The 11,367-nt window shown below is 37.7% G+C and overlaps 1 protein-coding gene across 2 annotated transcripts; it reads right to left on the reverse strand.

The window, feature by feature from the left end:
• Positions 1-207: 207 nt before the first annotated feature.
• Positions 208-11,062, reverse strand: LOC105321139 (protein-serine O-palmitoleoyltransferase porcupine). Of its 2 annotated transcripts, none has more exons than XM_066080936.1 (13): positions 10,895-11,062; positions 10,403-10,664; positions 9,786-10,002; positions 9,478-9,521; positions 8,300-8,487; positions 8,003-8,109; positions 7,550-7,663; positions 7,131-7,231; positions 6,835-6,911; positions 6,422-6,485; positions 6,169-6,254; positions 5,515-5,619; positions 208-3,150 (listed from the first exon to the last, which is right to left on the reverse strand). In XM_066080936.1, exons 2-13 carry the CDS (start codon positions 10,647-10,649, stop codon positions 3,052-3,054), a joined length of 1,449 nt encoding a protein of 482 aa, XP_065937008.1. In that variant the 5' UTR covers positions 10,650-10,664; positions 10,895-11,062; the 3' UTR covers positions 208-3,051. The 2 variants fall into 2 exon arrangements, with proteins under 2 accessions (XP_065937008.1, XP_065937007.1); XM_066080935.1 differs by having other exon boundaries at positions 10,403-10,711.
• Positions 11,063-11,367: the final 305 nt, after the last annotated feature.

An 11,367-nucleotide genomic window follows, 5' to 3' on the forward strand; every position in this document is an offset into this window, starting at 1 on the left:
CAAAGATATAGATCTTGTATGTACAAATTTGCTCTTTATATGAAAGTGTATTAAATTTTGCACAAGTTCAAATATGTATGTGACATCTTTCTGTCAGCTAAAATCTTATATTATGTCCAAGAGACTTTAAAATTTAGAAAGAAAAGTTTTGTTTAACAAAAGTATATATTTTCTATTATTAAAATTCATGAAAAACAAACGAACAAAAACAGTTGAAACTAATTTATTTGAAATTTACAATCATTTGAGATTCAAAGATCCAATGATACAAATAAAAAATCATCTAATACTTTTGAACTTGGTTCAAAAATTAACATAAAAGCTACCATACTAAATACCAGGTGACCTTGGACACACAAACATGTAATACATAATTTTATGTACATGTATAAGCAAAATAACTTCTGTATAATAAAACAACAAATCTGTAGCAACAAAAAAAAAACCCAGACAGAATGCAAACAAGATTGAGCACCAAAACTAGCCATACATGTGTACCGATAGACACCACTTTACATGTATCCACACATACCCTTTTACATGTACCCACACACACCCCTCTAAGTATAACACATGATTAGTGTAAACAACACATAAAATTATTTGTAAAAGTTTTAATATCGATGGGTTAAGATTTTGAATATATACACATTATATGCCGTACATGTACTTAAAATATATTACAAGATCTAATAGCCTTTGAAAATTACCGTAATTTTTTTTTTTTTTTAAATTTTACCGGTAAATGCCCTTTTAAATAGTTCTTTTTATTAATATCATCATACTCTTTTATTCTCATAAAGATCAAGTAAAAGGAGATATAAATGGATTCGGTGCAATAGTATATTGACAAGTATAGTAAGATCAAACGGTCACAGTCAATTGACTATGATAACAAGAAACATGTGACTAGGAGCCAGAACCAGGTACTGTTACCTGTGCAGTAAACTAACTTTTATTCGCCTGCGATAAATTTTCTCGAGAGCCTAATTTCTTGCTGTGGACTAGTATTTGCCTATACTTGTAATAATCAAAGTACTGAAGAACTGACGGGAGTTGATTTTGTCGATGTTTATTCATTTTAAAATCAATGATATGTTATTTTGCATGACAAGTACATGCATTTTCTAATTTGAAGTAGGTACATTTTTATAATAAGAATTTTTGGACTTTTTCGATAAGAATGTCGAGAAACCCCCATATGAATAATGTTAAATAATATTGTAAGATAAAATTAATTCATTCAAACTATGTATCATAGTATTAGTGATAGAAATATTTCTCGAAAATTGTATGGATCCAAGCAATATTGAACTCTAGTCTCGTTCAACCAAACGCTCGGCTGACACCGTAAATCTCCGACAAGGATTTACGGGGACAGCCGAGCGTCGAGTTGAACGAGACTATATTTAATTCTGGCATAGGAATACATACGACTACAAAAAATATTCAAATTGTTCGTACCATTTAAAATCTGACTATTTTCAAGGTATTTATAAATAAGTTTCCTTGAAAAACAATCCTTTAGCATACATTACATCGAATTCATCAATTATTTTCAAGAACTAAGTCTTGTCAGCAGGAATGATTTGTGCTGAGGTCCAAACACTGTTTCACTTTCGGTTTGTCTGAGTAACTGCATAGGAGAGTTGATTAAAATCAACTCCCAAAAATAACAGGTGCCGATAAGGCTTAATGGGTCGCGAAAATTAGTCGCTGCGAACCAGTTCATCTTGAGTAAATCGCGAAATAAAGTTTTCGCAAATAATAGTTGTTTTACAGTTTACGTGTACAGTAAATAAGCTGTGCTAGGCTGGAGAATTACTACCAGCGGTTAGACAGTATGCTGCACAGGTAATCCCCTGTAACAATATAAATATAGCATCAAAAGTCATACAACGAAAGCATAGCTACAAGTGGTAACAGTGGCAAAGCAAAATAAATGTACCCCGGAAATGCGAAGCTCATATATTTCAGACATCCAACAATTGAAGGCACTTATTATATATATAAGCTGTTTGATGTTTTTTTTGGCAATGTTAAAATGTGCAATATGGTACGATCAATGACAGAAATGTGTGGGATAATCATGTTCAAATTATTGCGCAAGAGATTCACTTATACATGTATCTTCTTTAACACAGGACAACCTAACCAGGTTTATTGTCATGGCAAAATGCATTGATATGGATTTCAATGGTCATAAAGGTGACAGCTGGATCATGATTTTAAAATGAAGGTACCAGTTTAACAGGTACATGTATTTAAATTTTTCTTAAAATCAAAAATAGAAAAATAATCATGATGTTTCCTAAGAAGTGCTGTGTTTCAAAATAGTATTCCAATTTATTATGCTTGACTGTGACCATTTTAATTTAATATATAAACCTTGTTAACAACAACATACATGTACATACAAAACAAACTGAATATCCTTCACTGATCACAGATAACTGATATATAGAGAGATTCTACTACACTCACTGAGATAACTGATATATAGAGAGATTCTACTTCGCTCACTGAGCAATGTTTAACATAATACTACATACATTTAAATGCAAAAAAATCTTGCTTGATTCATGAAATAAATTGACGACGGATGTACCACATACATTTAAATGCAAAAACAAATCTTGCTTGATGAAATAAATTGACAATGGATGTACAATGTTAGTGACTTAAAATCAATTGGCATTTGATGCTCTATCACATTTTTAAGTAGACAGCATATGAATAAATATTCTCCGATGTTTTCGTAAAATAATGGCAGATCTTGGTCTCATGTTTGTATGAAATAATGGTAGATCTTGGACCATTTGTTTGCAGTTATTCCTCACCTAATTGACTACTTTGTTACATTGTATATATATAATTATAAAAATCACAAACATTTTGGCATCTCTTAAGGAATATGATATATAATGGTAAAGTTAAACTGATATTTCTACTGGACTTCCACACACTGGCAGTACGGTCCTATTGTCTTACATTATGGCTACCTTCTGATGTTAATACAGATCTTTAACAGTGTGAATTCTCATCCAATGTCTAAACCATCAGGTGGAATATGTAGGTTCCTAGGATGACCCAGTGACTCAGAAATCCGAGATCCGACCACTTCTGTAGTGTGTGGGACATGTTATAGCCCTGAAATATCAACAACAGAATCATTATATCACACACCACTTCTGGTTGTACAGAGTAAATGGGTTCAGTGAGACGCCTACATCTAGATGAACGTGTCCGTACACGATTATCTCTGATTCTCACTTCCTACTGAATTTGTGCACTTGTATTAAGCATGTGTATACCTTTCTTCTCGAAATGGCTGAGTATAATGGTACATGTTGGGCATTGATAAGTTTCACATAATTTTCTATATAAACAAAGCCAGACAATGTCTTCCACATAGAGAACAGGTCTTTCCACTCCCCCACATAAAAAAATTCATCCTCCCAAACATAGAACCAATAACCCCCTCCCACACACAGAACACATATCCCCCTCCAACACACAGAAACATATCCCCCTCCCACACATAGAACACATATCCCCCTCCCACACACAGAACACATATCCCCCTCCCACACACAGAACACATATCCCCCTCCCACACACAGAACCAATATCCCCCTCCCACACACAGAGCACATACCCCCCTCCCACACACAGAACACATATCCCCCTCCCACACACAGAACACATATCCCCCTCCCACACACAGAACACATATCCCCCTCCCACACACAGAACACATATCCCCCTCCTACACTTATAGAACACATGTCCCCCTCCCACACATAGAACACATATCCCCCTCCCACACACAGAACACATATCCCCCTCCTACACTTATAGAACACATGTCCCCCTCCCACACACAGAGCACATACCCCCCTCCCACACACAGAACACATATCCCCCTCCTACACTTATAGAACACATGTCCCCCTCCCACACACAGAACACATATCCCCCTCCCACACATAGAACACATATCCCCCTCCCACACATAGAACACATATCCCCCTCCCACACATAGAACACATATCCCCCTCCCACACACAGAACACATATCCCCCTCCTACACTTATAGAACACATGTCCCCCTCCCACACACAGAGCACATACCCCCCTCCCACACACAGAACACATATCCCCCTCCTACACTTATAGAACACATGTCCCCCTCCCACACACAGAACACATATCCCCCTCCCACACATAGAACACATATCCCCCTCCCACACATAGAACACATATCCCCCTCCCACACATAGAACACATATCCCCCTCCCACACACAGAACACATATCCCCCTCCTACACTTATAGAACACATGTCCCCCTCCCACACACAGAGCACATACCCCCCTCCCAAACACAGAACACATATCCCCCTCCTACACTTATAGAACATATGTCCCCCTCCCACACACAGAACACATATCCCCCTCCCACACATAGAACACATATCCCCCTCCCACACATAGAACACATATCCCCCTCCCACACATAGAACACATATCCCCCTCCCACACACAGAACACATATCCCCCTCCTACACTTATAGAACACATGTCCCCCTCCCACACACAGAGCACATACCCCCCTCCCACACACAGAACACATATCCCCCTCCTACACTTATAGAACACATGTCTCCCTCCCACACACAGAACACATATCCCCCTACCACACACAGAACACATATCCCCCTCCCACACACAGAGCACATACCCCCCTCCCACACACAGAGCACATACCCCCTACCACACACAGAACACATATCCCCCTCCCACACACAGAACACATATCCCCCTCCCACACACAGAACACATATCCCTACCACACACAGAACACATATCCCCCTCCCACACATAGAACACATATCCCCCTCCCACACACAGAACACATATCCCCCTCCCACACATAGAACACATATCCCCCTCCCACACATAGAACACATATCCCCCTCCCACACACAGAACACATATCCCCCTCCCACACACAGAACACATATCCCCCTCCCACACACAGAACACATATCCCCCTCCCACACACAGAACACATATCCCCCTACCACACACAGAACACATATCCCCCTACCACACACAGAACACATATCCCCCTCCCACACACAGAACACATATCCCCCTCCCACACACAGAACACATATCCCCCTCCCACACAAAGAACACATATCCCCCTCCCACACACAGAACACATATCCCCCTCCCACACAAAGAACACATATCCCCCTCCCACACATAGAACACATATCCCCCTCCCACACATAGAACACATATCCCCCTCCCACACACAGAACACATATCCCCCTCCCACACTTATAGAACACATATCCCCCTCCCACACTTATAGAACACATATCTCCTTCCCACACACTGAACACATATCTCCTTCCCACACACAGAACACATATCCCCCTCCCACACACAGAACACATATCCCCCTTCCACACATAGAACACATATCCCCCTCCCACACTGACCTTCTCTGCCTCTACACTGCTGTCAAACATCAGTCCCAGGTACGCTAGGTGAAAGATGGTCAGGCAGCCGAAGGCCAGGTTAGTGATCCAGATGTAGGGGTGGTTCTGTCAGACACAGAGGCAGGTGTTATACATAGCAAGATGTATATAGTGTATCTTTGTCAATACATCATTCATATCAACACTGACATCTGACATTTGTATAAACATGTGTCTGTAGGTGATACATTCAATAATTATATTTTACAATAATTATTACAAAAATTTTAATTGAAGCTGAATATCGCTCGTAAATAGGCACAATCTGCCATGTTTCTGTCTTATCATCACTATACCTACATCCCATATATAAGCCGCAGACCTCTTAGCACTTTAAAGTATTTTGCTGTAGAGGTTTCACCTGTGTGGACGTACTATTTTACTTGGGTCGCGATGAAATGATTAAATTTTATGCACATTTTTCAAGCCAAGAGAATATTAACATCAAATAAACAGGTCAATGCACATAAATAGGAAATAGATGCATAAAATCCAAAGACCATGAAAAGAATACATGTACTACACGTCGGCCATGGGTTTCAGGTGCGCAATCTGGTATAACCACATTTAAAACTGGAACTGTTTTTAGATCATGCAAAACAAACTTGTTCTTACGTTTTTGTACGTGTGGGGGCAGTTTTCCCGACAGGACCTAGCCTCCAAACAAGCATCAAAGATCCGTGACAACTTCCTTCTAAAGGCTAGATAAATAAACGATCACCCATCAAACTACCCAAGTAGGTAAGAATTCATCAAACAATTTTTTATGCACAATGATCACTTGTTAATCAGTTGTCAAATTGATCTATAATGAGAAAACCTATTCATTAATTTTTGTCTTCTATGATTTTCATGACATTAAACTTACTCATTTCTACATAGGAATAAAATCCAAGAGATAAAAGAACGGCTGCTAATTGAAAATTGAGACCCTGAAATGATAAATGAAATAAACTACACATTTACATGTACAAAGCCCTTATTGGAATGATAGTGTTTTGTGTGGTGAATGAAGACTACTGCCAAGTATGAGGAGTTCACTAAGGATATATGGTTGAAAGCTGTAGTCCAATTACACAGGAATCAGATAATACAGGCCTAACTGCATGTGTGTGTGTGTGTGTGTGAGTGAGAGAGAGAGAGAGAGGGAGAGGGAGGGGAGAGAGAGAGAGAATTATTTTGTACTATGTAACAAGAGTAAATTAAGAAAATTGAACCGTTCATTACTGTGACATTTGATATGACATAGAGTGTAGATATATCTAACTTCAAACAACTCACGTGAAGCAAACTGCTGGCTATGTAGGTTAAGATGACTGCTAAGAAAGTTCCATGAGGACGAGCTATTTTGAACACATCTAAATAAAAAAAAAAATAATTATGATTTCTTTATTTGAATTGTGTAATCAAGATTGAATGGGCTTGGCTAGATAGATATGTCTAAAGCAGCTTATTCCATCTCCATGTAAAAAAAAAATATTTAAAGAAATTGTGAATTGCATCACAATTTGTATACACAACTACATCACAATTATCACACCAAACTTAATGTTAGAAACACAATTCCCAGTTCTTACAGGTTTTTAACCAGTTATGCATCGGTAGATTCCAGTTAGTCACGACCTCCACCAGTGACCTTGGGAGTTCCACAGAAAGGGGTCTGGTCACTGTAACTCCACTACAAGCATAAACAATCAATATATTTAAACGTGTTCCACTCGTCAGTGTGAAAAAATGATTAACATACAGCTGAACTTCAGGTACCTCAAAAAACTCAAATAGCATGTATACATTGAGGAAATTTGGAGGTTCAAACCATTTATTCTTTAGGTATTGTACCTCAATATCTTAAGATTTCTTAAGGCCTTTGGTGTTTGGGATAAAGAGATTTGACTGTATATTTGTGGTTTTAGGCTGTACCTACTATCCTATGTCACCTTTAGTTTTTGGGATAATGAGGTTTGACTATATGTTTGTTGTAACAGTCAGTACTTACTATTCTATGTCACCGGGACTGATACCAGCCAGAGCTGCTGTAGTTTCAGAGACAAAGCACACAAAGTAATGGCTGAATCTGAAGGACTGCGCATCTCTGTAAGCCCGCACCCACCTACAAACAAACAGACAGAACAATGAATGGGCATCTCTGTAAGCCCGCACCCACCTACAAACAAACAGACAGAACAATGAATGGGCATCTCTGTAAGCCCGCACCCACCTACAAACAAACAGACAGAACAATGAATGGGCATCTCTGTATGCCCACACCCACCTACAAACAAATAAAAAAATTTGCACCCATTTACAAACAAATAAAATAAACTTTGGCATCATTTGCTCAAGTCACACTGCAAACACAAACAATTTTCAGTCTGTACAGTTTTTAAAGAAAACCAACAACAAATTCCATCACTGTGTGCAGATTGTAAAGGAGAAATTTAACTCTAACTTGTAGTTGCCATCCAGAATGATCCATGACCCAAAACAGGTTGAGAAGGACAGGCAGAGGATGGAGAACACACTGGATTTTATCACCTTTGTCATCCACTCCAATGACTGTTGAATGAACAAAAAATGTTAACATCCTTCTTATTTATATTGACAATAAATGGTTGTTTTACTTTAAATAGACTATTTACACACATGGATAATTTAATACATAGAGTCATGAAGCCTCTCTGTCTTTCTCTTTTTCTCTCGTCATTTCTCTAGCTCTTTTTTTTCTCTTTTTCTCTCTGTCACTTACAAGGCACTTTGATACATTTGTGGAGTAGATGCTTTTAAAATCTTGAAATGATATCCACGGTCCAAATATCACATTTCCTGCATTAAATATATAGGCCATGTAATCTGTGACTGATGGAAGGGGCATAACTCCTGATGAGATATCAAACCCAAGTCCGATAACTTTCATAGAAAGGATGATCTGTGCACCTACAAATATATTTTCATAAATCTAAACTATGTGATATTTTATCATGTAATGTATAATGATACAACAAGCACTGCCTACATAACTCATCCCCATAGTTCAAGGTCAGTTATACATGCACAGGTAATTTAGTTACATAACATTGAAATTCATATGTGTGCAGTATATATGAATTTACAAAATATAAGACCCATTATACAGAAATAAGAAACCTTACAAAAGTTTTTTTTTCATCAATACTGTAACTATGTAATCCCTAGGCACACCTTGCAGGATAGTGTTACTTACATCCAGTGCCTGAGAAAAACATGGGCAGAATAAGCGGTAATACAATGGCAGATGAAATTTGACCAGGCTGTTTTTGATGGCTCAGTGCTAGTAATGAACCTGATAAGAACTGAGTGTTAAACTCACTTGCCCCGTACTGGTGATAGTCATCTAATGAGCCTCAACATCTGGGTGACAAAGTAAAAACCAAGAACTAAATAAATGTGAAACTTATGAGGAACTGTTTACCAGAGCAACTATCATTTATACATTTTATGGCAAGTATTTGTGTCACTTATGTTTATGGGTCAAGGGAAACATTCTTCAAGTATGAGAATACTTAAACACACAAATGCATACACAGTAGCTGCTGTACTTTAAGCAGACTTCTTAGTCCGGCGGTTTCAATTCTAGTTTGATTGAGTATAATAACATTCATGGATCTCCTCATTGAGAGGTGTTTTCATTGCATTAGATAATGACAAGAAATGCAGTCATCCATTGAGCTTTTGCTGGCATTCTCCATCAATATACAGTATCACTAATGACAGCTAAAACACTCATCAACTTAAAGGTAAACCAATGTTCTTGTAGGGTTCTTAAGAAACAAAGTTCAGCATGTAGTTGTATAATATAAAGGTCCTAAGTACACTGTACCGGTACTAATGTATGCTGTGCATCGTACTAACAGAAAGAAATACACACCTTTATATATTATTTCCTACCTCTAACACTGTGCCAGGCCTTTTCTTCTACAAGAAACAACTCACTGTAAATGGACAGAAAAAGAATTCACTAAACAAAGGTTTTTCTTATTATCTGCATGAGTGAAAACAATTAACAAAACAGTATTCTAATCAATATACTGGACATTATGTCCTGTAATTAATTCTTTCAACATTTGTCTCTTTTAGGATCTTGTTTTTAAGTAAATCGTACCAAACAGAGTATTTACTGGGTTAAGATTTTTTTAAGCATGCAAATTTTCTTGTCTTCTTTAAGGTCTATTGGGCTATATATTTATGATTATTACCATATCACAATAAACAGAAATATGAATACTGCCACAGCTACTCCAGACCCATTCTGACACTTCCATGAAGTCAGGAGTAGGATAACATACACTGATGCAGCACAGACAAGCAGGTAGACAATGTTGTAACCAAAGAACATTTGTAGAACTACCAGTCCACCCATGCTGATACAGAAGTTTAATAACCACCGGGGAATTGGGGGCTCCGCATCATCAGCTAAAACAAATTAATGACTATAATTGATACAGTGCTGTCAAAAGTGAAGTCATCAAAATTTTACATGCCTAGTATAGTTTTTAAGTGGGTAATTTTGAAACTGCCAAAACTGCATGTCATAAATGTCTCTTAGATTGGTTATGCATCCACAAAATAACTATCCATACTCCATGTACTCTAAAATCATTTTTTTTTTTAATTTGTACTAATATCCATGCAGATAAAATCAATATCAAGGCACTTTTAATTTAAAGCCATAAAAAACTTTTGAAAAAAAATATATTTTTTAAGTTAATCACCAATATAAATAATATGATCTTTCATCCCCTTTCACCATCTCTGATAGCACAAGCTTTAAATGAAAATTAAGACATTGAATATTTCTGGCTATGATACATACGGGAGTACCCCACAGCACAAACTATCCTGGTGGTGATACACAGTAGATAGAGTGGGGCCAGCATGTGGACGGTTTGCTGCAGTGTGGGGTAGAGACAGTTCTCTCCCAGCTCCCACAGAGAGATCCGGCCATACTCCATCTCACTGCCGTAATCAAAGTCGCTGTACTCGGCCAGCATCTTCTCCAGATCCTCATCATCATACATGGAATCATCGTAATAATCGTCAAACGAATCATCATATTCCATTTCTTAATTGTTCTTCTATGATGAATAGACAGTGAATTGTTTATATGCTTATTTGCATCTTGCTGCAAAAAATGGAGACAAATCAAGGATATGTTACCAGCTGATCGAACCGTGTTCGTTCTATTTATTCTAGGTACATAATTAATAAAATAATTCTAAAACCAAACAAGCTTGACTAAGCGATTCCCAACTCTACAGCTCTCTACCCTGTTTAGAATACACGTCAATTTTAAAGCAAAGTATACCTGTCTCTGACTAAAAGTCGTTCTAAATGCAATGACTTTAGACAGCCAGTATGCTTTAAAGGCCTAACTTCAAGCTAACATAATTGATGTCAGGATAAACACTCATAATAAAAATAATTTTCTTCTTTTGATGCTTATCACCACGAGATCAATCATGTAGGAAATGATATGATGGTCATAGCATAAAGAAAGATATCCGTCAGAAATGTTTTTCCCGGAAAACCTAGGTCGTACTTTGCAATAATTTTTTATGGGTATTTATGTATTTATTGTACGTGGGGGTCAATGCTCGGATATGGGAGAGTCCTTGGGAAGGGATTCAGACCCCCCCCCCCCTCCCTGAACAATTCAAACTTATTAAAATCATATTGTAAAGTACGAAAATATGCCTCTCCCTGCAAACAAAACTATCTCTAGCCCCCGGAAATTTTTCTTGATACATATTGGCAAAGTAAAATGGAAATCACAGCATG

This window comes from Magallana gigas, chromosome 4 (genome assembly GCF_963853765.1).
Source record: "Magallana gigas chromosome 4, xbMagGiga1.1, whole genome shotgun sequence".
In the NCBI taxonomy this organism is placed as follows: domain Eukaryota; kingdom Metazoa; phylum Mollusca; class Bivalvia; order Ostreida; family Ostreidae; genus Magallana; species Magallana gigas.